This window comes from Anoplolepis gracilipes, chromosome 4, assembly GCF_047496725.1.
Source record: "Anoplolepis gracilipes chromosome 4, ASM4749672v1, whole genome shotgun sequence".
NCBI lineage: Eukaryota > Metazoa > Arthropoda > Insecta > Hymenoptera > Formicidae > Anoplolepis > Anoplolepis gracilipes.
This window is the reverse complement of record NC_132973.1, coordinates 5,228,883-5,255,317: the sequence shown is the minus strand read 5'-3', so window position 1 is coordinate 5,255,317 and position 26,435 is coordinate 5,228,883. Positions and strand designations below refer to the sequence as shown.

Genomic DNA, 26,435 nt, shown 5'->3' with positions numbered 1-26,435 from the left:
TATTAATATTTTTTGTCAAAATCTATAAAAAGTTGCGTTATGAATTATAAGATGAGCTGTTTTAAAGCTTATGCTAAATTACTTAATCAAGCTCTTGAGTAATTTAAAGCTTGATTTAATAAACTTTTCGGAATAACTTGAAACAACGTGATTTATTCTTCAATAATTAATCAATTTCATTAGCTCAAACTGTTATTATAATTACTCACAATTGCTCTTGGAAACTCTCTAAATTATGTCTTCCATTCTTCGTACTTTCACGAATTATTCTGTTGGTTTTTATTATAATAAATTATCTCATAAAGCGAGCCATTTAAAAACAAAGTGTTTATTTTATTAGTTTTATCGCGCATATCAATTTTATATGCTTTGTATAAAATAAAATATTTAGACTTACCTCTACATTTCTTGCATACTTACCTAGGTAGCATTGTTGGTTTTATAAACGTTTTCTAAACGTATCTAATACGAAAAGATACGTTTAGAAAACGTTTATAAAACGAACATGTGGTACCTGGGTAGTACTTATATGCATATTCCCAGCGGGTAGTTTCACTTAATATCTGGTGTAAGCTCCATCTATATTAATCTTTAGGAACTCTGTTGTCGTAGTAGGTAAAGCCATATAGCTTGGAAATTACAACGGATGCTTCTCCCTTCAATCTTGGAACGAATGTTCACTGATTATTAATAAGGAATGAAAATTATATTATGTAAAGTAGATGAGAGAGATATAGAAAATGTGGAAGATAAAGGAATAAAGTGAGATAATTATGTATTATTCAACGCGTATACTACCTTAGGGTTGAATCTCACGAATGTGAGACAAGTATAGTGATAGGAAACCTGAAGAGAGGCTGCAGGTTCCTAAGAATATTAGTATCACTTTCTTCGGTAACCCTCTATTCCCCAGGGATGAACTTATTAGTTTGTCTTGATGTTCGATATAATTTCATTTTGCGCCAGGGCAATCTAACGGTTAGAGGTGTCTGGAGATCTCTTTGAGTCGAAGAAAATTGTACACCTACGAGCATAACTATGCTTATAACGTTGAAGAAGAAATTTCATTCTTCAAACGCGCGACGTTCTAATTTCACCCAACAAGAGTAGAATTACGTACAAGATTCTTGAAAAGAACCCGTAAGCAGAAATTATAGACTGGAGAATTTTATTCGCTAATGGAAAAGTTTCTGCAGAAAATTATAAATAATATTAAAAATATATGAATAAGAATTCAAAATTAATAACAAATTAATTAATTAAATTATTTTATATTTTTATTTCTTCACGAAAAATCGTTTACGGAATGTTATTTTATTAACATGATTACAATAATGCAATAATATAACACATTATTTTAAAAAGATATTTATATAATATATCCCTATGTCTATTATATTTATATTTACATTTCTAATAATTTATGTAATAAAAGAAATAAATATATGTAATATAATATATTTATGTAAGCGTAACATGAAATGATTGCACAGTTAATCGATGATGTTATCGATGTATTAAAACGAAATAAATATTTATACATGCGCTTATATTACAAATCCGTTCAAACCCCATGTTCTATTTCCAATAAAGTTGATAAGATTTTTCTGGTCCAGGCATCACCATCGATCCCAATCTATCCTGTATAGTCGTGCCATAAATCTAGGAATCAAATTGCGAGTTTTACAGGCCGTTTGTATCTCGCGCATAATAAAATGCAACAACAGTTGGAACCTTGCTAGGAAGTCCGCATACAACGTGGAAATTGAAACAGAATTTATACTACATGGATCTTGTTTTACAACCGTCGACATGAAATGACAAAACACCGACAAGAACCTCAAAAATATTATATTCCGATAAAAATCTATCTATCAGATAAGAGCTAAAGATTTATTATGATTTATTAAATATGAAAATTTCATTAAATATTTGTTTTGCAATCGTTTAAATTTATATTCTCCTAATTAGTTTGTTTAAATATTTTCAATAATAGAATTAGTATATCATTAAAATTATTATATATATATATATATATATATATATATATATTATCAAGAAAGATATTAATTTTGCAAAATAAAACATTTATTTTTCCAAAATTTTTAAAAATATTTTCAAGTGACAAAGCAAAGGTGTAATAAATCATTCTTTCTAAAGTCCCTTTATTCGTTGTCTGTGTAATGTTAATGACTTTTGGATAGCTAGAAATAAGCTTAGAAAAAACAATCTTCATCAATCTCAATCGTGAAAAAACAGACTAAGAACATTTTCCACCCTCATTTATGGTGCTCTGTCGATTAATCCACATGCTGCCGATACTTTTCGCTTCGATCGTACTTACTTATATTCCTCGGTGGATCCGTTTTCCCTCGAGCTTTCTACGAGTGTCTTCGCGAGAAATAAAACCATTGGTCACCTTTCGCTTCACACGTAGTATGTGGGTCCGCCCACCCCTCGCGACAAACGCTCGCTCGATAGGACGCTATCTTTCTTGCTCTCTTGTCCCTTGGCTTTATTCTTGCTTTATCTTTACTTCTAACTTCATTCTTCGTTCACATGTCTTACGGTTCATCAACATTCGACTTCTCTTAATATTTATTTCCTTTCACCTTTTTATCAACATTTTTTTCTCTCCTTACTTCCAAATCTTTCCCTTTCCTATTTTATTTACATCTATATTAGGGTTGTCACACATATCCTCTTTCTATCGTACGTGAAACTCCTGCTCTTTTCACGACTTGCTTTCTTTCACATTGAGCTTCTCCGTTTTCCTTCCCTTCCAACTGTCTTCTTCTCTCACGTGTTTTTCGTCTCGCTCTCCTCTTTGTCTTCTCCCACTTTTAGTTCTCTCATCCCTTCTCTTCTCTCGATCCACCCTCTCATTCTACGGATCTGTACGTTGATCATTCTTGCTTTGCTTGAATTTTACCTCCTTGTGGTTTATTGTTAGCTACGTTTTATGCATCTCGCTTGTTCCTTTTCCTTCAACAATTCTTTTATTTCGATTTATTTTGTTATTTTTGTCTTGCTTCCATTTTTCTTTTCCTCGCGTTAAATCATCTGTAATTCGCGATAAAATTTAAAATATTATTATACGATAATTTTACGTACCTCATGCTCAATATACATGCAAATACATACAATAGATTTTGATTTTAAATCTTATCACGGAATTTGAATCATCTAAAGTGCATATGTAGATTTTTCCTTACCTTTTTTTTCTATAGATATTTTCATTCAAATATATTCTTTCTCTAACTTTTACATTTCGTCTTATATGCTGACATTTCTATTATTCTTCGAAAATATTTTTGTTTCGATCTTATTTCATGGATTTTTCTCTCTTCCTATTCTATGCATCTTTATCGCTTACATGTGCATTCTGATTCCATCTTGCTCACGGTCACAGGACCCAGCGGATGCAATTTTATAGTGTTACTTCCTTTCTGTCTTTCATCTCTTTCTTTCTCTCTTTAATCTACCTTCACTCTCGCTAGTATTCTCATCTCGCTCTGAATAACCTTCTCGTTCTGGTTGAGTATTTCAACTTATTTATCTCTTTTCCTTTCATTTCTTTATACGCGTGTAACGCTTTACCCCTCATCTTCCCTCTCTGTGTACCAATAGTATTTTCTCTATCTCTTTTTCTTTCTTTAATCGTTACTCTCTTTCCATAGGCGTCGATATTTAAAGACATATACGTATAAGTTTTTTATGTCTATATATTTTTCAAGGTTTCTTAAAAATCTTAAACATACAAAGATTACACAATTTGATGTTACAAGGAAAATTCAAAAACAAATAAAATTGTAGAAAAAAATATATATGTATAAAATGACAATCTTAGAATAATTAAAAGAGAAGAAAAACCAACAGCTGTTTAGCTGTCAAAAAATCAAAATATTAATTAAAACCACAGAGCTTCTATCTCAAAATCATTAATACTAAAAAGAATAATTACTTACCCTCCGCCTTTGGCCGGCATTCACCCTCGCTTACGCATGTTTCCACTCCCACTCGCATTCTCGCTCCTACCGCCCCTTTACGCACCTTCCCCACTGTACGCTACCCTTCTCCACATCGTTACCCCTCTCCCTGGACTCCTTCTCTCCTTCGATGCTCCTTCTCCCAGCCAATAATTTTCTCTCTCTCCCCGACCGACCATCCCCTCCACCGAAGTACCCTCGTAGCATCCCTCTCTCGTGGTTTCTCTATCACACCCCTATAGTAGTCGCTTGGCAGCCACCCTCTCTATACGTTGCCCGCTTTGGGCGCCGTCGTCGTCGTTATCGTTGGACCAGCGGTTAACGGTCTCGCGCGGCACCGGGTCACTCAGTTGGCACCGCGTCCCACCCGCGTCCACCACGTCGTGGCGCGCCATTAATACGGTTGAACCACTATCGCGCGAGCTAACACCTCGTGGAACGCTTAGGTACACTCGAGATAAACCTGGTGATTTTACTAACCAAGGTGGTTATTAAACGCCGGAAAATCACCCGAGGAGGCAACATCGTTCATCTCCTAATCTCGCAGCTGTCAGCTCGAAGCCGCCAATCCGCGCGTCTCGTCTTCCGTTTGGACATCAACCCGAAATGGTTCGTTACTCCCTTCCTGCTTTGACTCGCTTAATATTACAGCAAACGCTACGGTCGGTGAATATTCCGGAAAATCGATTCGCTACGATAACGCCTACGATCCTAGACGCCTAGATCTCGAGATCTGTTGACTGTTGGCAACTGGGTCAGGATTAAGCTTGGGTTATTCGCTCGTATTACGCGCACGTATTCCCAGGTATTCCCAGGTCATTGAAGCTATCAATACTATTCTCGGAAAATATCAACTTGATAGATTTTTTTTCTGATAAAATCATTGAATTTTAGAAACCCTGGATCAGTAGCAATACATCAAAAATGAATCTGGATAATGTAATAATAGTTACTTTCACATGCTAAACTTATCAATTTATCATTATCGATATATTTATATTTGTGCAAAATTAATGACATTCTCCCATTTCTACTATACTTATTTATTATTTAATACAATTATTAAAACGCAGTAATTCAATAAATAATTGAAACGCCGAACGATTTAATTTAATGAATATATTGATTATGAAGAAGATTAAATATTTAGCTTTAGATTAAATACTAAAGCTGATGCATCTTCATCTCTTATATGGAAGAAACTTTAAAGATTATTTTGCAGCATAATTTATATAATGATTACGCTAAATATAACACGAGTCATAAAGTGCATACACGTATCTTCTCTGCATCTACATCTCAAATATGAATACAATAATTTAATTACAAACAACATATATATATATATATATATATATATTCTGATTCCTCGAGTAAAGTTTGATTATAAGCATATTCTAATGTTTGATTAAATAAAAAACTTGTCATGATTCTTAATACTTTTTCATTGTACGCATCCATTTCTCTTCTACAAATATATGTATGTACCTAGAAGTAATAAGATAACGCTATACATTTCTATGACAGTGGTAGATAGCAGTGATATTTCAGCTGAACATGTACCCGTATATGTACTACTTGTCTGCTGTGTTTTAACGGGTTGGCAAACTGGATGATTGCCTTGTGACTTGACTCGCCAAGTATCTATTTGATAAGCAGGGCTTATACTCGAGAATCTGGCCCAGTGATATATGCGCGCACGCGCGCGTTTGCTCTCGCCGAGAAAGAAGCTATACGCACTCTCCCTTCTTAATTTATATATACTAGTTTCCCAGAAATAAAAGCTAAAGTTATAAAAAAAATATACAACCAGCAACATATGTCACCAGTATAAGACACATATATATGTAAATCTCCTCTCTGAGCCTGTCAGCCAGATTAAAGTCTTAAATATAATGAATATTCAAAAAAATACATCAATATTTGTTATTACAAGTAAAAGTATATATATATTTATTTTATCATCAAGTCACAGAATCTGATAAATGCATGCATAACGAAAACCAATGCGAGATATGAATATTTTACTCGTGAAACGTAAATTAAAATTCACAATAGTTCCATATGGTGGTGTAACAATTGTCATTGTATTGTTTTATCTTTGTATCGTATTGTATTCAGTTTTGATCATGTGGAAAGCACGGATTAAAATTGCAGAATTCATTTTAACGAGTGCATATATTGATTTTGCTGTTACAACTTCGAGTAAATCTCAATTTTCAGTTACAGTCATATGCACATAATTACATTATAAAAGCCATTTCAAAACAGTTAACTTACGAAAATAACAAAATATATTAAGCTTTATTTTATATGATTTTTAATTTACAGCAAAATTTAGGATAAAGTTCTAATTATTTTATATAAACTATAATAAATAATATATAAATTAGAGTAAAGTTAAATTTTATAAAAATTTTAATAGAGTTTTCGCTCTCTCTCTCTCTCTCTCTCTCTCTCTCTCTCTCTCTCTCTCTCTCTCTCTCTCTCTCTCTATCACAAATTTTGAAGTTTTGAAATCAATCCCAATAATTCTGGAGTATTTTTCATTCATTATTCAACAAGTAAATCAGCGTCGACCAGTTGTGAAATCTATCTTCCAGCTCGAAAACATGTGTCCGGATCGCGGCTATATTGATCGAGATATCTGTTAATAGGTGTAATCTAGATATACCTACTGCATTTCAACCCAATCGAAAGCACGTGCTTTAAAGCGGACGTCGAGAGCCGCGCTTTCCGCTTTCCATTGCTAAGAACGTCTGAGGAAGCGCGCGTATTTACTACTGCGTAATATATGCGGCGGTGTTTGTTTGTGAAACGGCGCTATCTACTTGGAGCACAATCGCCAGCCCCTTGTCCTATCGGGTAGAGTGAAAGGCATCCACTTGGCGCGAATGCAGTTTCATCCGATCGCGATGGATCGATTTATCTGGAGCAAACTTGACTCTTTTCCCGCCTTCGATCACAGAAATACATATGTAATATGATTTTGATTCTGTTTCTTATGTTATGTTTCAGAAGGGAGAAATCGCGAATGAATTGTCAATTCTTTGCTGTTATAAGCGACGTTTCACGTATAGTTGTTTCATAAGCGAAACAATTAATCATCTATTCAGCTACCGAAATTGTTGATGAACACCAGACTTATCTAACGTGAATTATTAACGATGAGTTCGAGTCATTAATCATTCATTATTAATTATATCGACAAAAGATTGTTAATATAATAATTGTTTATTAATAATGGTAATATATATTTATTTGCAGTATATATACATATACATATATATATACACACATATATATATATAATTTTGTGATAAGGGAGAGTTTGTGATTAAATTTCGCACACATTATTCTCTCGAAACTCTAAAGAATACGGTCCTTTTATCCTGTTAAGCTTGTTAAAGTATCTTGAAAAAGACGACCCTCTCTCTCAGAGAGAACAAGGTGACATGTGAGGGTTTTAATGTCACTCCAGAGATGATATTAGCTACCATAGTCTGGTAAAGCAACGTTTATAGCAAACGTTAGCAGGATTGTCACGTTTGAAATTGTAGAACCTGATATGTTGAGGAAACAATTTTGATAGTAATATCTTACACATATATTATACGAGATGGAGTTTTCCATTATAAAGACTATTTTACAAAAACTACAAAGATAACTAAAATTTCAGGATACGTAAAAATATCTAATAAATATTATATGAACAAAATCTAAATATTTAATACGTAATATATATTAAATATATTAGATATGTTGAAAATATCAAGATAAATCAAATGTATCAAATACAATAAATATTAACAAAATATACATTTTATAATAAACTGATAATTCTTATTTTTTATTTAACGAGTGATTTACATGCATAGAATTCCCATTTTTTATCCGATGAATACAGATCCTAATCCAATAATCTTCCGACGTCAAGCTTTCAAGAAAAAACTTACGATCGATGATTAAATCACGTCACGTTCTTTACGAAATCAATTTTTGAATATAATATATTATCATCGACGCAAGAAGGAAGCATCAGTGAAACTTGCAGTGCGACTTGACCGTAGAGTTGAATGAAAATGAGGCGATAGGGATGGTTTGTGAGAGAAATAGAAGGGTAACCGAATTTCCGACGAATTTCCGGAGACTCGGTTGATCGACTGATCGGCGCCGGCCAACGATACGGCCTATAATTTCGGTCGTGTAACACCACGTTTACATACACTCGCGAACAGAGCAGTCGACGGTCTGTCTCGAGCCCGGGGACAACGCCTCGTTTCTGAATTTTCATCGATCTGTCCAAATCCGCGGGCTCGACCTTAGCCATCGTCAGCGACGCCGCATTGTATTTTTAGCCCGCAAAATAAAAGCCTCTCCGAGTGTGTCGTTGTAACAATAAACATGCAGTGGAAAAAAAGGGGTACACTAAAGATCAGCGGGACATGATCATCGCGCGCTGAGGAAGGGACGATTATTCAAAAAAAAAAAAAAAAAATTCGCAAAATAATCTGACACATCCTCCTTCATTATCTCATATACTTAATGGTTCTTAAATTCTTATTAACACCTCTTGAATAATAATGGATCTTCGAAAGCATTTAGCTAAGTCTTTTACGATACTATTCGAGTCAATTGCGGATCATTGATGCTCGCAAACGAGTTTTGTTAGCGATGCGAAGTGTTGATGTAAATGTTTCAAAGTTCGATAATTAACTTCCGCACTTGCACGTGCACAGAAGATAATTAAAACTGATTTTTAAATTTATTTAAATACAAACTTTCGTTAGCGTTGAAATTTTATCATGGTATTACTTTGTGATGGCTCGCGCGAATAACTTTACGACACATCCCATACTTTGTTTGATACTGCGTATTACATTTGCATGAAAGAGAAGCCGCTAGATATCATTATTCAATTTTACAAATCCGCCTCGAAACGATGTATCTAAAATTAAAAACTATGTCACACAGAATCGCGTTTGCGATGTCATCGCCAAACTGACTTTATCTGTACCGTATCGTGTGAAACAAGAATTATACGTCGAATTTAAATAACATTTATCTCTTTGCTCGTATATTAAAAAATAATATTAAATATATGATATATGCCTCATTTCAATTTTGCTTGCGTACTCGTGATTGAACTCGATTTTAAATAAATAAATATATCTATCTGCCGTGATTGTAATAAAAAATAAATCACGTTTCGTGCGTGAGGCAGAAATATCAAATTGAAATCAATATTAGTGAAATATAAAATGAATTCTGGTCAGCAAAAATATTCCCCAATCAAGCGAAATTACAAAAATTCGCCAAGCTTTTTGCTGTAAATTCCGCCGAGACTTTGGGCCCTCCTATTCGCGAAATCGAATCGTTAAAGTTCCAGGATAGTCTGGTGTAAAAATAAATCGAATTATTCGAGCTCCTCTACATGTGTATCTACATATATACGGACGAATACGTTATTGGAAAAACTTTATACTGATATATGTGAAAAGAAAGAGAAAGAGAGGAGTGAGATATATATATATATATATATATATATATATATATATATATATATATGTGTATGTGCTTTGGTGAACGATTTTACGTAGGACGATAGTATTGAGAGAATTACAGCTAATTCGTTCCAACAGGAAGACGAAAGTTAACTGCATCATAAAGTGTAAGCGGAAATTTTTTAATTACCGTAACATTATACCATTATGATCAGATCTCTCTTGATATCGTTGATAATTTAATATCTTCAATGAGTTCTATTTAATATTCGCTAAAGCACAATTATCTACAAACTCATCAACGAACTCGTACAGAAAGATGTGTATCTCTCCCTTGGATTCGTTAGAGAAGCACTAAACTGTAAAATATCAATAATACAATATTTTAATATCATAAATATCCTCTCGCATTTATTATCTTTCTCTTCTCCTCGACGTTCTCCCTCGAGAACTCACGGTCACCCGACGTTATTTCGGCACTTGTTCCTTAACTCTACTGTGTAGTTCGTGTATATATACGTGTATATACTCTAGTTTTCATGTACATATCGTGTGTATATACATACATATATGTTATTGCTTCTCCTCCTCTGATCATACTACGCATTGCGTAGTATTGAGTAACAAGAACACTGTTCTGATTTCATCTTTATTCAAGTGAATTAAATAAACTAAACATTTCAAGGATTCCATACGTACTAATAGAGTAAAGGTGCCAATTATGAGGTACTTTTTTTTTAAAGCTTATATTTTCTTTAATTGTAACTTTTAACTTGAAAACTTTATAACTAGTACATTCAAGCTTTACTACTAAAATGCCTTAATGACTCAAATGTGTATTTTATTTGCTACAATGATTTTTCTCAGATTTGAAAAATTCGTTTGAAAAAGGTATCCTAATATGAGATAGTAAAGTTTCCTAATATGAAATGGTTTTATATTAGAAAATTAAATGTAAAAGGAGCGCATTTTCAACTAAAACCGTTTTATTAATTATTATTACATAAATATAACGTCACAGGCAGTTTTTATTATTAGTTAAATGCTATAGAACTACAGAACAGAAAACAAAAGCTTTACTTTTTGGCACAAAAAGAAATTATAAAATATCTTTAAAATATTTCTTATATCTTGTATTTATAAAAATTTATAAAATTAAAATAACATATCTTAGAGATTCAAATAAAAATGCATCTTTCTACCAAAGAGCGCACGAAAAGGTATACATAGCAATATCAACGTTTTTAATATTTCAAAAGAACAACAAAAAATAAAAATCTTACTTTTGGCATAAAAAAAATTATATCTTTCAAATATTTTTTATATCTTGTATCTATAAAATAACATATCTTAGAGATTCAAATAAAAATTTATCCTCCCAACAAAGGGCACACAAAAAGGTATTGTAATTAACGTTTTAAATATTTCAAAATAAAAAACTAACAAAAAATAGAAAAAAATAGAAAAAATGAGATATCTCATATTAGGAACATTCCAGTATCTCATATTAGGAACTACATAACTCATATATGTGATAAAATTGTGCGTAAGATATCAAAAGTAACGATCAAACACCAAGATATAATTGTTGCATTTGACGTTAATAACATGATAAAATTGAATACCAAGTTATTGCTATTAAATTATGTTGTTTACATCTCTTTTAAGTAGCACGTTCAAGAATTTTCCTTAGCGTCATTAACAAAATCGCCATAGCTACACTTGTCTGTGTACACGTGCGCTACGCTGCTGTCATTTACGTATTCACGGTTATCTATTATCAACATAAAAGTAATATTTATAAAGAAAAGTGGTCGCGTTTATAAAATATGTAATTGGAGATCTCATTTTAAGAACCTCTCTCATATTAAACTATTTTACCTTAATAAAAAAGTTGATGCTTGTATTATAATAATTTTTTTCCAGTTTTCACACTCTTGTAATTTTTTTTACATCCTCATAAAATATATCTACTTGATATTTTATAATTTATAATTATGGCACAATTTTGTTTTATTTAGACATAAATCAGAATTCCGCGTAATATATATATATATATATTGTTTAATCGCAAACAATAATGCTGTAGTCCTCCTCTGTAGTCCATCCGTGATGCAAAGTTATCCGCTTGTAGTTAAACAGTAAAGTTTAAGTACGTGCTCTGAAAATATCTGGAGATAACATCTTGTTTATGCAAGATGCGCCACGTCCAACAGCGAGTTATAATATTTGCTGTATCACCTTATCCAGTAAGGGATTAAACGTGATATCATTAACAAAATTGCATTTAGATAAATTGCATTATATTTCTATGCGCTTGCAAATTTTTATGGCTTGCATTACCATAAAGTTATTAAAGTATTTACGTGCGAGAGAATTTTTAGATATAAATAAAATATAATTATGAGAGAGAAAAGAAAAAGAATATAATACATTCATGTTTATATTCTTTATGTAATAAAAAAGTTTTTCTCAAATTTATCTGCAAAAAATTTTTACCAAACAAAAAAGTTAAAAATATTGCATAGCATTTATCGCAAGCTATACAAATTTTTTCAATACTCGTTTTTTGGCGATTTGCAGAATCAAATAATTTGTCGTGACAATGGATGCAATTGCATTATCCAATTGGTTAAAGCCATTTCTTTTTAAAAACAGAGTTCTAGGGATCTATTATTCACGCGAAATAGACATGGAACGAACGTAAATGGCATTCGATATATGAAGTTTCCAGTACCACGTCTCTCTTGTGATATAAAGTCCATTGTTTTAAAATGCAATATATATTGAATATAAACGAGAGAGAAAAAGATTTTAAAGCTTAGATTTTCTTCTTTTTTTTTACTTGAAAATAAAATTTTATTTTTTATAAAATTCACATCTTTACTTATCGTCATGCTATTATTTTCAAAGTAATTTTTTGTTCAATCATATTTTTCTGCATATATGTATATTAATGTTTACATATATTTATACCATATTTTTAAGATTTTTCAAAATGATATGAGAAAAACATACGCATATAAACATATTTATCTCATCCTTATTTTAATAACAATCTTTAAAAATAAAATTATTAACACTAAATTATTTAAATTATTTTAAATCTTTCATTTTAATTAAAAATATTAAAAATTAAATACACACACACACATGCACACATGTTTTTCTTCTCATAAAAAAATATAAAATTTTAAGTTTTATTATAATACCTTTTTTCTAAAATTTAAATATTTATTATTATCTTTCATAATAGTTCTTTTTCACATAATACTGGTTAAAACATTCTTCATAAACAGGATGAAGTTTTCGAGGGCACGTTAAACGTGAATTCTCCTTGACAGACAATTCACATCTCATGAAAGAATTTAGCGTTAAAATTAATGCAGATGAGTGTGTAAGTGAAATATCTCGATCAATCGTAGACACGGGAAACGTTAGAAGAGCAGATACGTTGCTAATAGGAATTGTGAATAGCCGCATGCGGTACGTCGTTGACAATGACGTTGACGGGTGGAACAATAACGTCAGGCACGTTGTCGATTGCATTTGCGAGGGCACGCAACGAACGGCAGACAAAAGCTCTCATTCCCTGTCGCACGCGGAGACAACTACCCTATACTGTTAACTCATTAACGACGCGCGTCTTTGCCGAAACAAAGACCCTCCTCGTCTCTTTGTCTGTCTTATGATAATACATTATACCTGTCATAATTACAAGAGAACAGCTATTCGTGAAAAATATAGCTGTCATTATCGCCTTTCGGGTATATTACGTTGTAAACGTGTATTATATTTCGCACCTCGTAAGACGCTAAAGAGAACTTCGTCATTATATTCGCGCAACCGACGTCTGTATCCATGTGTGTGTCTGTGGATTGTAATATTATCAAAATTGTGTGGAAATGTGGCGTGATATTCAAATGCATACCTTAACTGAATAGAACACTGTATGCAAATTAATTTGAAACTTGCACAGTTACTGTTAAATTCCCTTTGCAGTTGCATGCGTGAAGCAAAAGTTGCGACGTATAAATGCAAGCGAAGCTTCGCAGCTTCGATAATAATAATAAGAATTATAATTACCGAAGCCTTTGATGAAATAGTAGCCGGAGTGCGGAATAAATGCTTTGATGTATAAAGAGAAATGCTCCGGCTAATTAAATTCATTTGAAGTTTAGAATTATATAAACCCGCTTTTTGAATTCAGTTAATTAACGTGTCTGATGTTATCGGGACGATATTCAAGTTTAATGTTTTCATATTCGCGAACGATTAATAGACACAAGCACATAATACAGATAATACTCTTCCCCTTTCGACAAATATGCAATCCATGCAGAAATTTAAATGGAAGACCTTTGTTGATGCGCAATATTAGCATATTTTAATAGATGTAAATTCTACGATATGATAATAAAAAAAAATCGCTTTTAGCTTTTAAATTACGTATATTTATAAATAAAATATATAAGTATTTTATTTCCATTTTCTGAAATAGGTTCCTCTACCGTCTCCTGCTGCTGTAAGCTAAATATCGACGTGCTTGTGCAGATGCAAAACGTACAGCATCGTAACTCGAAGCAATAAAGTGTTCACTAATTTTGCTAATTAGAACGGTTACTGTTTCAATAACTAACTTCTTATTAAACATGAAGTAACAGTAAAATTGCTCTTGGCAAGAGATGCTTCCCTGATAAATGCTAATTAGACTCGTAAAAGCAGAAGAATATTATGCAACATACATATTCTTTCTGAATTCTATTTATTAGACAATATATAATTTGTAACAAAATTCGAGAGAGAATTCTATTTCTAATTTAAGGGAAAGTACGTATATTACACAATATTTTTAGATTATTCTAAAATATATAATAAATGCTCAGTATAAAATTATAAGACTGTTTTGAATTTTATCATAAATTATTTAAGGAGATCGTTCAAAGCGTATTTTGTATACAGTAATATTTATACGTGTAATGGAAAACAGAAGAGTTCTGGACGTAAAAAGGAGTCAGACAGGGATGTCCTATGAGCCCAATATTATTCAATGTGTATATAATGGATTTGGAAGAAGAGTTAAAGAAGGAACAGACAGGAGGGATAGTAATAGGAAAAAAAAAGATATGGTTAATCTCATATACAGATGATATAGTTTTAGTAGCGACAAGAGAACAAGGGAATGATAAAAAGGTTTAAAGAATACTTAGAAAGGAAAGGATTGCTTTTGAATCCAGAGAAATGTAAAGTGATGGTGTTCGAGAGAGGGAGGGGATGCACAAAGAAAAGAGAATAGAAGTGGGCAGAAAAAAAGATGAAGGAGGTGAAGGAAATAAGTTATTTAGGATATATTATGCAAAAAAATGGAAGAACTGAAAAACACATAAATGAAAGGATAAGAAGAGCAACAATTGCAATGAAGCAGACGTGGAGCATAGGAGAGAGATTGTTCAGAAATTACTACAGGAGAAGAATGAAATGATGTTTAAAGAAAAACGAAGAAATGGATAGTAGTAGAATATATAAAAGAAATAGACAAGAAGAGGATTGGAAGTGAGGAGAGTAAATGAGAAAAGAAGAGAAGAGAAGTAATAGAAAAAGACGGAGGGAGAAGAAACAAGGGAAATAGTAAAAGAGTTAATGGAAAGATAAAGAAGAAAGAAGAAAGAAGATAGAGAAATCCAAGTATAACAATACATACAGAGAGATAACAATAGAAGAAGCTCCGGGATATCTCCAAAGAAGAAAGAAAAAGAAGGATAAAATGAGAATAGCAAGATATAGATGCGAGAACGAGACGAGAGGGTAACAATATTGGAGAGAGGAAGATGAAAGAGTGTGCAGAGTATGTGGAGAAGAGGAAGAAAATTATAAGCATATAATAGGTAAATGCGAGGAAACGAAAGATGAAATAACATTGAAGGACTTTCTGAGTGGAGACAAAAAAGAATAGATAAAATTAGAGAAGAGAAAAGAAGAAAGGAAGAAGATGAAAAGAAATGAAAAAAAAATGCTTTAGAGAATATCAAGGAAGAAGATCAAGGAAAAGCAGTACAAGAAGAGTTAAAAAGAGAAAAGGGGAAAGAGAGAAAAAAGGAACTGTACAAAAATATGTGATAGTTGATTTTAGTCGAAATACAATTAGAAAAATTCGTGACTCAAAGGGTTAAGGGGAATTTTGACGACTTTCTCACCGGCTTATATATAGACCAATAAAACAGATAATTTCGTATTCAACAACTCACAAACTATAAGAAAATATATGTAACTTACGTTACACCTTCTGGGCAAAAATCAGCATATTTTACGCACCCTCCTTTTCCCTTTCTAAAACCTACACTTGATTTGCTCGTTAATTTCTTGCATAATAATTATGTAAATTTCAATGATATTTCGTCAGATGATATTCATTGGATAATCGCATGAATTTGACGAAGCTCACGTCACGATCAAACGATGACAGTTCGAATGCAATTTCTCGGCGGGCGAAGAGACCGCGAGACTTGCAATTCACCGACCGCGCCATTGAATTCGCACACCACGAAGCTTTTCAGGAACAATGTCGCCGTCGTTAATTAATAAACCGCGAGCGAATTTTATCACGGACTAATTTGCGGACGCGTCAAAGCGCGACGAGTACAACGACGGGTATAGACATCTACTGCATTTGTGTGCAGTCGGCTGTCGTTGCAAAACGCTCGCGGAAAACATCCATCCTCGGTTCATGAATACCAGTCCGTTCAGTTGACGAGAATCCGTTTTAATTGTGGGAAACAAAGGATCGCTCGAGCATACACAAGAGCGTGTACATGACGAGGTAACGAAGCTAACTTGTTGATCTCACTTAAGCGGGCAGCTTTATTAAGAAAGCCGTCTAAGGAATAATCGTGCTGCGTATCTGTCACCCCTGTTTCAGGAACCGAGGCGCCGTGTTGTTAACGCGAAAGGAGTTCGAATTCGGGTGCATGTCCGCCGAAACTTGAATTTCACAATCGCGACCGATTCGGAGAGGATTTCGAATTCTAGAATTCAGAACCGAGATTCCAAAGGCGCCTGTGTTTGTCGAATTTCAGAGATAGTTTCGAGCAAGGTCGGAATTAGTTCGCGAGAAGCCCGTAAAAAACTCTGTGTGTGTATGAACAGAGAAAAATAAATTAGGCATTTTTATTTTCAAAATATCGATCTAGAAACTACCTAGAAACGCGATTTCTCTTTAAAATAAACGATTGGGCGCAATCGTGTGCCGATATTTTTATCTACTGAAATTTTCAGAAATGTAAAAAGAAATTTACAACCTGAAAAGGGGATCTTTTTCGTCATACATCAATTATTTCATTCGTGCAAAAATTTTAAAGATATTTTGCAGCAAACTTAGAAATTTTGTATTTTTAATCGTATAACAGGTTTAGTTATACGATGGATACAAGGTGTCCGGCAAAATTGGTGAAAAAAGCTGTTAATGGCAGATTCTTGAGATCATTTGGAGACGATTTTTCCTGAATGAAAATGTCGAGGCATCAATAATTTCCGAGTTATAAGCGATTAAAAAAAGGTGCTTTTTGCAAACTAAACTTTTTGAAGTTGAAAAATTACCAAAACTACATTCTTCAATTAATTTCAGATAGAGTTTACTCTAATAGAATTTTAATTCAAAGATGCTTAATTACAAAGATATATAATAATAAAAATTGGAAACTTGCAAAAAATGATGACGTTTGCTCGATATTTTCGCTGGGGAAAAATCGATTCCAAATGATCTCAAGAATCTGTCATTAACAGGTTTTTCATCAATTACCGAACACTTTGTAATTACAATTGTCTTTTTTTCATATTATTATTTTATAAACAAAAGGACTAAAATTGTTTTTCCAAAATCTAGTTTTTCACTAGCTTTTCAACTGAAGTCTGGTTCACAATTAAGGTATCCACAAAACCTTCGATTGTAGGGATTAAAAATCGAGAACTCAGCCTCTCACAATAATCTTTTTATCCCGAAGAAAAACACTTTTGGCGTTGTTTAAAGAAGCGTTCGGCTTGAAAGGACACGGAGATTACGTTAGAGCGCTTGATTACATCTTCCGCTTTATTCTTTGCTTAGATCAGATACTAGTAAATTTTAGAGAGAAAAGATCAGGGAAAAAATCTTGCGGTACGATATCGGGCATTTTAATTTGATTAAAAGCAAGTAATAACATTTGCATGCAAAGTATCACTATTTCTCATTTGCATTATATTTGATAAAGAAAAAATATATCACAAATTCTTGCATTATATTTTATGATAAAAATACAAAAATATTATTATTCCTTTAATTAAATAATACATTTTAGTATATATATATATATATATATATATATAATACAAAAATATTATTATTCCTTTAATTAAATAATACATTTTAGTACATATATATATATATTATTTAATTAAAGGAATAATAATATTTTTGTATTTTTACTAATATACGTATATGTATATTTTGTATATATATGTATATGTATATATATTTTGTATTTTTAGTAATATACATATATGTATACATATTAATACATATGATAATTATGCATACATACATATTAATGTTATCATACAATACAATTTTGCACAATAATGGGCATACGTAAATACGTGCGTGCAATAACAATTATATTTTTGTAACCTATTGTGAAAAACAGTCATTATAATTTCCGCTGGTATTGTGCTCCCTCGATTCAGGGCGGACTTATTCAGAGCAAACGTTAATTACACAATAAAGCGATACTGTAATCAGCTGAAAATTGCTTTCCAGCTTGGCCGAGCGCGAATCGCAAAGGAGAAAATGTTCGGCGGTTAGACGAAGTTGAAGAGAGATGCACCTAAAGCAGCCTGCTTTCGTCTCTACGAGGTATACATATAATACGATACATCTCCTCTACGTCGTATATGAGAGAATGTGATGATGTGTGACAAAACCCCTTCCTTCCGACCCTTCTTCCACACGGTAGAACCTCACTTCCATCGGTGTGCTGCTAACAAGCAAATCCTTTGATCGATGCTGACGGTCGCGCAGGGCCGCAAACTTCGTCGTAGAAAGCTCAAAGAAAGCTTTTTGGTAGCGACGGAAAGCACTGGGGAGTCAGAAGTCGTATCCAGAAATTCGAAGAAATCAAGAAGCTCCTACAGCTCCTCCCTGATTTATGTCTCCTGTGTGTATAATGGCATCAGTCATTTGAGGAAACGACGACAAAAAGTAATCCGCTGATTCTTAAATACATTTACATTTACATTGCTCTTAGACGGACATGAATAGCAAATAGTCACGAGCAATAAATAAAAGTCAGATTGTAGGAATGATAAATCAGACATATCATTAAAAAAAAGTAAGCATTTATCATTTTTTCCTCGCATAAAAATATTTAAAAAACAAAATTTATATGGGTGTTTGTTCCGTTATATCTTTTGCTGTGAAAGCTAAAATATATCTTTTTTTCAATTACATATATTTAATTTTATATCTCAATGTACTACTAATTTAGCAGAATATTAAAAAAACAAATCTAAGAGAATTATTATTACATATAAATTATTATACTTTTATTTTTATTATGCTTTAATTATTTTTTTAATATATGCACTTTACATATATTTTTTTACATTTGCAATTGCAAAAAAACTGGTCACAAAAAATTGACGAAGTAATATGTATATGTATAACTTTCCTCGTAATATATAAAACAATGAATTTTTTCTTTTCCAAATTAACTGTCATTGATAAAAGATCTTCATGTTGGAATAATTTAACGGAATAATTTAAACAGAGTGGAAAAAAGCCGATTTGTAAAAGGCCTTCTATCGCTTGCTCTATTTGTCATTCCGTGACTTCCGCTCGTTTCCTCAAAATGGAACTCAACGTGCGCGCGACGAATATTCGATGAATATCATTGTCAGTGAAACCGGATTTTTAAAAAATTATATGTAAATGCAGTTATTGACACTCACATATTTCTATGCATAAAATAATGTAACTAAATAATTCTATAGTGTTATATGTGATGTAATATTTTATACGCAATATTTTGCACGTCAAAATATCAAAAGGAAAAAATAAATTTATTGCTAAAATGAGATTTATTAGCCCATAATTTATGAAGACTTAAAGAACAAGTTTATTATTTAATTTCTTAGAAAAATTGATTAATTGTCATAAATAACACAAACAATTCATAAAGTATTTTAATAATTAATCTTGAAGTAGATGAGTGAAAGAACCGTATATTACATACATTTGCGAAATGCAGGATGCTTATAAAAAAACTCCGAGCTTTTAAAAATTCATATTTAATTCAGTATATTTAAGTGAGATATATTCATTCTATTTTTTCGTGTTTAGTAGCTCAAAAAGTTTTTACGTACACATATATGAAAGCAAATTTTTCGCGGTCATAAATGACATTTGCACACAAATTTGAGTGAAAATGGCGCATTAATTGAACGATGTTGAGAACGAAACGATTAATTTTTTTTTCCAATAAAATGATGCTCCATCCGATTACAGATTAATTGTGTTCGTGCAGCATTAGATTTCTAAACAAGTGGATTGTAAGAGGAGAGCCAATCGTGTATGTGGTCGCCGTAAAGTTTGAATATATCACCTCTTAATATTTTTATGTAAAGATGTTAAGAACTTGAATATATCTCCCTTACTAAATTAAATATGAATTTTTAAAACCCTGGAGATCTCTTATAAACATCCTGTATAACAAGGTATACAACGAAAAAAGGTTCTGGAAAAAGCTAAGGGCAAAAAACAAATTAGATGAAATATATAATATTAAAAAGGTAGAAGTAGGTAGGGTAAGGGAAAATGTTGCTACGCGTTTCTGTTAGTCCATATCTTTGAAATCTTTGCCTGCAGTAAAGTGGGAGATTTACGTTTTCAGGTGACAAATCGAGAAGAAAAGACGTAAAGATGCCGGTCGGTGGACGAGTCGCTGGTAAAGTCGGGATATACAGCTCCCACTACAATGGTAATGTGGATGTGGATATCGTTCTATTAGGTATATATGATGGCCATGTCGGCACCAAAGCAATTTTTGATGTTAAAGGTGACATTCTGCGCACGTAAATATGTCATGTGTATATATCAATGTAAATGAAGTACAGAAATTGCTTCGGTATAATTGTGGTGCGAAATAAACCATTATTGGCAATCGGTGGCGTAATTTTGTTAACAAATAGTTGAGAGGACTTTTCTTTTTACGTAATATTATTTTTATATATCGTATGTGATATATAAAAACATTGTCATATTTCAATAAAAATTATTTGATATCTCGTGACATATATGTATACATATATGTATATTGCAAAAATAAGTTTAATTTCAAATATCGATATCTTTTTTTTTTTCTGAATTGACGTGAATCGAAGTCCTTTCGAGAAAAAAAAAGAAAATGTGTATATTAATGTTGTTCTTTTTCATGTTTTTCTATAACGTATTAAAATTATTTTATTATATAACATATGATTGGACTGCTTGCAAAATTACTAATTGTTATTTGAAATGTTGCCATTTATAATTTTTTTCAAAGCTTGGCTGCGTTAATTCTCAATGTGCTTTGATTTTACGCAAAATATATTTCCATAATGTATAAAATTTTTCTACACGAGATATATTTCATATGTTACATAAAATAAAGTCATTATTTACATTATACATATATGACAAATTTAATATTTTATATTTTTATTCTTTTTCCAAAGATATGAAACACTCAAATAAACCGAATTGATACAAGAAAATTAATTTTCTATAAGCTTGCATACACAATACTAATATTATTACGCCACTATAACGTCAAACAACTGCACAAGACAACTAGTATTGCATGAAGCGAATCCCAATGTAGATACTTAAGTATAAGACTCACTTTTGGCAGCGAGCGTATAAAATTATCAGTGAAATCAATAATATGATCTGAATTGCGCTAATGTTTACCGGATCCAGTAGAGAAATTACAAATAGGTTGATCCTGGGCCAACTGGCAGTAATGTTGCCCTCTTTCTCTCTTTCACTCATAATTTACAAATAAAATTTTCTATTACACCTTGATTTTTAGCATTTACTTAACGATTGGATTTTCTCCAAGTATTTGCTTCGAATTCTATTTCGACATGACTCATCGAAGTCTTTGTGGAGATGCAAAACATTTAAGCGCGCAAATTGCTTTTGGATGACTTTTATATTTATAAAATTTAAATCATTTAACAAAATATAATCAAATGTGACATTTTTCGTTTTATGGAATTTGATAAAAAATGCAGAATAATTTTATCGAAAAACAATTTTACGCCAGCAGTATTTATCAAGTTTAAGATGAACTTGTATTATATATAGGAAGATCTCTCTTTCTCTTGCGATCAGATTGAAGAAGCTTACGCCATGCTTCCTAACTCTTCCTAAATCGATCTTCCACAAGCTCCTATCTGAATATCTTTTTCAAACAATCTTCCACAAGTTCATTTTAAAACGAGATACACTTGTTATGACAAACGGAAAACTAGGTTTCATAGAGCGACAAGTTATAAAGATAACTTGGGAACGGGGCAACTTAAATACAGCATGAATTATGAAAATGGAACAATATCTGGAGTCTAAATATAAAATCTCTGCAAATCATGTATTTTCTTGCATGTTAATTAAGCTTTCAAGCTTTCTTTTTTTTTAAGTCACAATTCTGTATTATAGTAAAAATATAATTATAAAAGCATTATCACTTTAATTGTAAAGTTTCCAATGTAATGTTTTTTTTTCATAATAATAAAATTCCTAAAATTCATTTTTTTACAAATGCCACAAAAGTTTACACTTATACATAATAAAACAAAAAGACTTATCTAAAAATTCTAGTCGTTGAAAAAAAATACCATTTAAATCATATTAGAATATACGTAAAAAAAAATATAGTACAATTGCGAGATAAATTCAGTGTTGTATATATGGTTTTAGGAAAAGGCTATAGTGGCATAAATGAGGAGATCATCTGGATCAGCATAGGTATGGGGATCACCATAGCGATCCTGATCACCATAGCGCTGTGCTACATCGCTCGCGAAAAGTGTCGCAAACGGCACGAGGGATACTACACATCCTGACGTATGTTCCCGCCGCCTTCGTGGGCATCCTGGTCATTTAGTCCGACGACACCGGGAATACTATTCAGTCCAACCTCGTCGAGAGGCAAGCCACGGGCTTACTACATCACCGTCTGAATTCTTGCGTACTCTGTTACGGAGGGAAAGCCTCTGCAAGTCATACGAAAGTCATAGAATATATGCCGCGAATAAGAAAATGGATGCAAAGTATATCCTACATTAACATAAATTCAATATGAAAACAGGTTTACACGTGCATCAAAATTGAAAATTGTTGACCATATCATCTCTTCAAAAAGAAAAGTCAATTCAAAAAAAAAGATAATTTTTTTTAAGTCAAAATAATCGAGATTAGATCGAATCAGAATTACAAAATGTACCGGAGAAAGAATATATTTCGCGCGCGTTAGAACGAGATATATACTTATTTGTAAAAGAATATCGATTTTTCTTCGAACGTAAAGTTTTATCACTCTGTTTTTATCCTTTTTCTGGAATACAACCATGGACAAAATTATTAGAAACTTAAAAATTTTTCTTAGTATGTAAATACTGGGAAGATAAAAAACTATCAATAGCACGTTACAGCTAAAACTTTAAGCTTCAAAATGCTTCTTTAATTCTTTGTCTGCGATGATGATTCGCCAAGTATCGACTACATTTCTGAAAAAATGCAGGTTTAGTTTAAAAGTTATGTAACTCGGCCAAAAAAGACGTAGAAAAATTTACAGAGAAAGTATTTTATAGGTAAAATGTAGCTTATAGAACTTTATTTAAACTTTTCGAAAGAAATTTTTTTATCAAGCTGCAAAGTGTTAAAAACATGTAATTGTAAGAAACAAAACAATGTGTTCTTTTTTTTAAAACACAGCACAAGGAAGATAAAAAGTTTTAAAACCTACCGATAGTTAAAGTTTCTATCGGTATTTGTTTTTTCTTTTTTTTTTGGTCGAGTTACATGACTTTGAAACAAAACTTGTATTTTCAAAAATGTTGCCGATACTCTGCAGAAAAGTCACCATTAAAAAAAAACTTGAAGCTTTAGCTTTAAAGTATTATCGATGGTTTAAAAAAATTCTTTTCATCCTTTTAATATTTACGTAAAGAAATAAAAAAAATTTAAGGTTGTCTAATAATTTTGACCATGGCTGTACATTCGATATCTCGTTCGCGCAATGCATGCTTATCTGATATCGCGCGTTATAAGATTGCAACCTGATATTTTTCTCAGAGGATATCGAACCATTACGTATCCTGACGAGAAGTAAAGAGATTTTCGAGAAAGGAGGAAATTGTCTCAAAGACTTAAAAGTTTAACGAAAACTTACAGAGAGACTAACAGAGATCTGTAACACATAATAGCGAGACTATTCGAGAAAAACACCGTAAGTAGTAGTACTCTGATGTTCAATAAATTGTGATTTCTTCTAAACGTGTCCGAGCTTTGTATTTATATAGTAGCGTGGTGTATGTGTAAGCGTGTAACTATTATTCTCACTCGTAAATGTATGTATCCTCGAAGAAGTATCCCAACGGTATTAAAACAATGTTTCTAAAAGAAGACACAACAGGTTGTTAGCTAATTCAAGCGCACAGTACAGTTAAAGGACAATTATGTGTTTGGCAGTTTAACTGCCGAGACAAATAAACACGTTCTCAAAACAATTGACATTTACGAAAATATATATACGTAATTTAAATGTCGAACAAAAAGAAAAATTGATTTTAATATACATTTAATATATTTCTTCTGTGAAAGTCTATGAAAAGATCTCATTTTTTGTACAAATTCCTAATTGGCGCCCGCGAGAATTAGAATAATTAGAATATAGAAATACAATAAAATGAGATAAAAATAAATTTAATGACAATAGAATTACACAATCCTCAATTTTGCAGATCATTATTGCAGTTTTAGAAAATATATTTTCAATTCTTATAATAGTTTTATTCATTCCTTTTTCGAGTATTTTTACCATAAGCATGATTTATTAATATTTCTCGAAAAACCTATAAAAATACAACACAATTTCAATATCATATTTTTCATATGAATTGAATAAACTAATTGTTAATAATTAATATACAATATATTTTATGCAATATTTGAAATATTTAATGCCTTTTAAGCAATTGGGTTATATAGTTTATATACTAGGCAAAAAAATTAAAGAGTCACTTTCTTTCATATGAAAAAAAATAATTTTCAAGTAGTTGCAACTTCCTTAAAAATAATAAGATCAATAAAAAAGCGTTTCAAAGCTCAAAGATTCTAGTTTTAGAATCTTCAAATTCAATTCTTTTTATTTGTTACAAAATTACATTGTAAGAAAGCGATGTTCATCGATTGAACAAATTTTTCAAAAGTTTGTCCAAGAATAACCGAATTAAAAAAATCCTAGCACGATTTCATTAATTGCATGTTAAAGAGCAGAATTTCAGCTTTAATTTCTTTTTTTTAACGAATGTTTTATGCTTTCTTTTCGCCGAGATATTCGTTACTAAAGCAAAATCGAGCTATTGACTTTGAACGCTTGTAACTAGTAAAAAAACTATCGTACAATTTCCAATTATTATTCCGATTATTGCTAAGGAAGTTGTAACTACTTGAAAATTGGCCTTTTTTATATGAAATAAAGTGACCCTTTAATTTTTTTGCGTAGTGTATATATAATTTCGAATATGAATCGTCCGAAATGTCATTTTCGTTATTTATTCAGTACTTTAGTTCGGGACAAATAAAGTCTCATCAAAACGCTCCCAAGCAGAAAATTCTCCCTTCGAATGAAAGTAGTGATTTACGACTATTACGTACCACGAGCGTTCACGAATCGCACAATTTGATCCTTTAGCATGCCATAAATTGCAAAAGCTTTACGTCTATTCGAAAAAAAGATAACAGTGATCGAAAAATCTTTTTTTTCTTCATAGCTATAAATATGAGCTTTACGTTACTTACTTTTCAAAGTGCAAAAATTTTTAATTTAATATTAAGGTGGATAATTTTTTTTATCAATCATTTTTTATCAATCATTTATTATAATTAACTTTATTATTTGTGTTTTCGCGCTTCAACACGTTACGATATAAATGGATAAAGTTTCAATCTTGCGTTCTTTTACTTTTTATCTTTACTTGAGAAAACTTGAGAAAATCGCTTAACCCCTTCAGAAATCGTTCTCTTGTTCGCTTTCCTGCTTCAATCGATACTTCGATGGCACTTCGTATTATTGGGCCTCTTGCAACTGACGATTCTTTCTGGCATTTTTGTGAAACGTTTTCTATAAAATCCTATTTACAGTAAACTCTGAATCAATTTAAACCATGCCTTTCATACAATTTTATCCAAAAGGAGATGAAATTATGAAATATTAAAGGTGGAAAAAGAAATATTTTATTTAATTATTTAATAAAAAAAAATTAATGAGATTTAACACACGTATACAGATTGTGATCTGCAAATGCTATCTTTTAAATCGATGTTGAAATAAAATTGTAAAGTGCACATAAATAATGATTCTCGTTTCTTCTGTAAAATTTTATAAAAACAATGCAATATTAATGTAATATTAAAGAAAATAATTTTCGACAACAAATTTTTTAAGTTGCAAGTTGAGATGGTTAACGTGAAAACGTAAAGTTTTATGGAAACTTTAAAAATAGGCGTCGAGAATTAAAAGCAACTTTAAGCACGTAATTTTTACTTCAGATGATTTTTTTTTGCACAAACGCCGGATACGTTCAAATGACTTTCTTTATAAAATAGATGTATACTCTCACTAGATATAACTTTTAGATTTCATCAACA

The 26,435-nt window shown here is 31.6% G+C and overlaps 1 protein-coding gene across 2 annotated transcripts; it reads left to right on the top strand.

Annotated features, from left to right (window-relative positions):
• Window positions 1-4,187: 4,187 nt before the first annotated feature.
• On the top strand, window positions 4,188-22,857 carry LOC140664438 (uncharacterized). 2 transcript variants are annotated; one of them, XM_072889562.1, is made up of 4 exons: window positions 4,188-4,598; window positions 18,282-18,377; window positions 20,413-20,499; window positions 22,482-22,857. In XM_072889562.1, exons 3-4 carry the CDS (start codon window positions 20,442-20,444, stop codon window positions 22,625-22,627), a joined length of 204 nt encoding a protein of 67 aa, XP_072745663.1. In that variant the 5' UTR covers window positions 4,188-4,598; window positions 18,282-18,377; window positions 20,413-20,441; the 3' UTR covers window positions 22,628-22,857. The 2 variants fall into 2 exon arrangements, with proteins under 2 accessions (XP_072745663.1, XP_072745662.1); XM_072889561.1 differs by lacking the exons at window positions 4,188-4,598; window positions 18,282-18,377 and having other exon boundaries at window positions 20,417-20,529.
• The last annotated feature ends 3,578 nt before the right edge of the window (window positions 22,858-26,435 follow it).

Excerpts from the sequence above, each read along its gene's own strand:
- LOC140664438 (XM_072889561.1), top strand. The coding sequence starts at position 20,442 with ATGCCGGTCGGTGGACGAGTCGCTGGTAAAGTCGGGATATACAGCTCC. Across the intron at positions 20,530-22,481 it reads TGTGGATATCGTTCTATTAG|GAAAAGGCTATAGTGGCATA; the intron begins GTATATATGATG and ends ATATGGTTTTAG.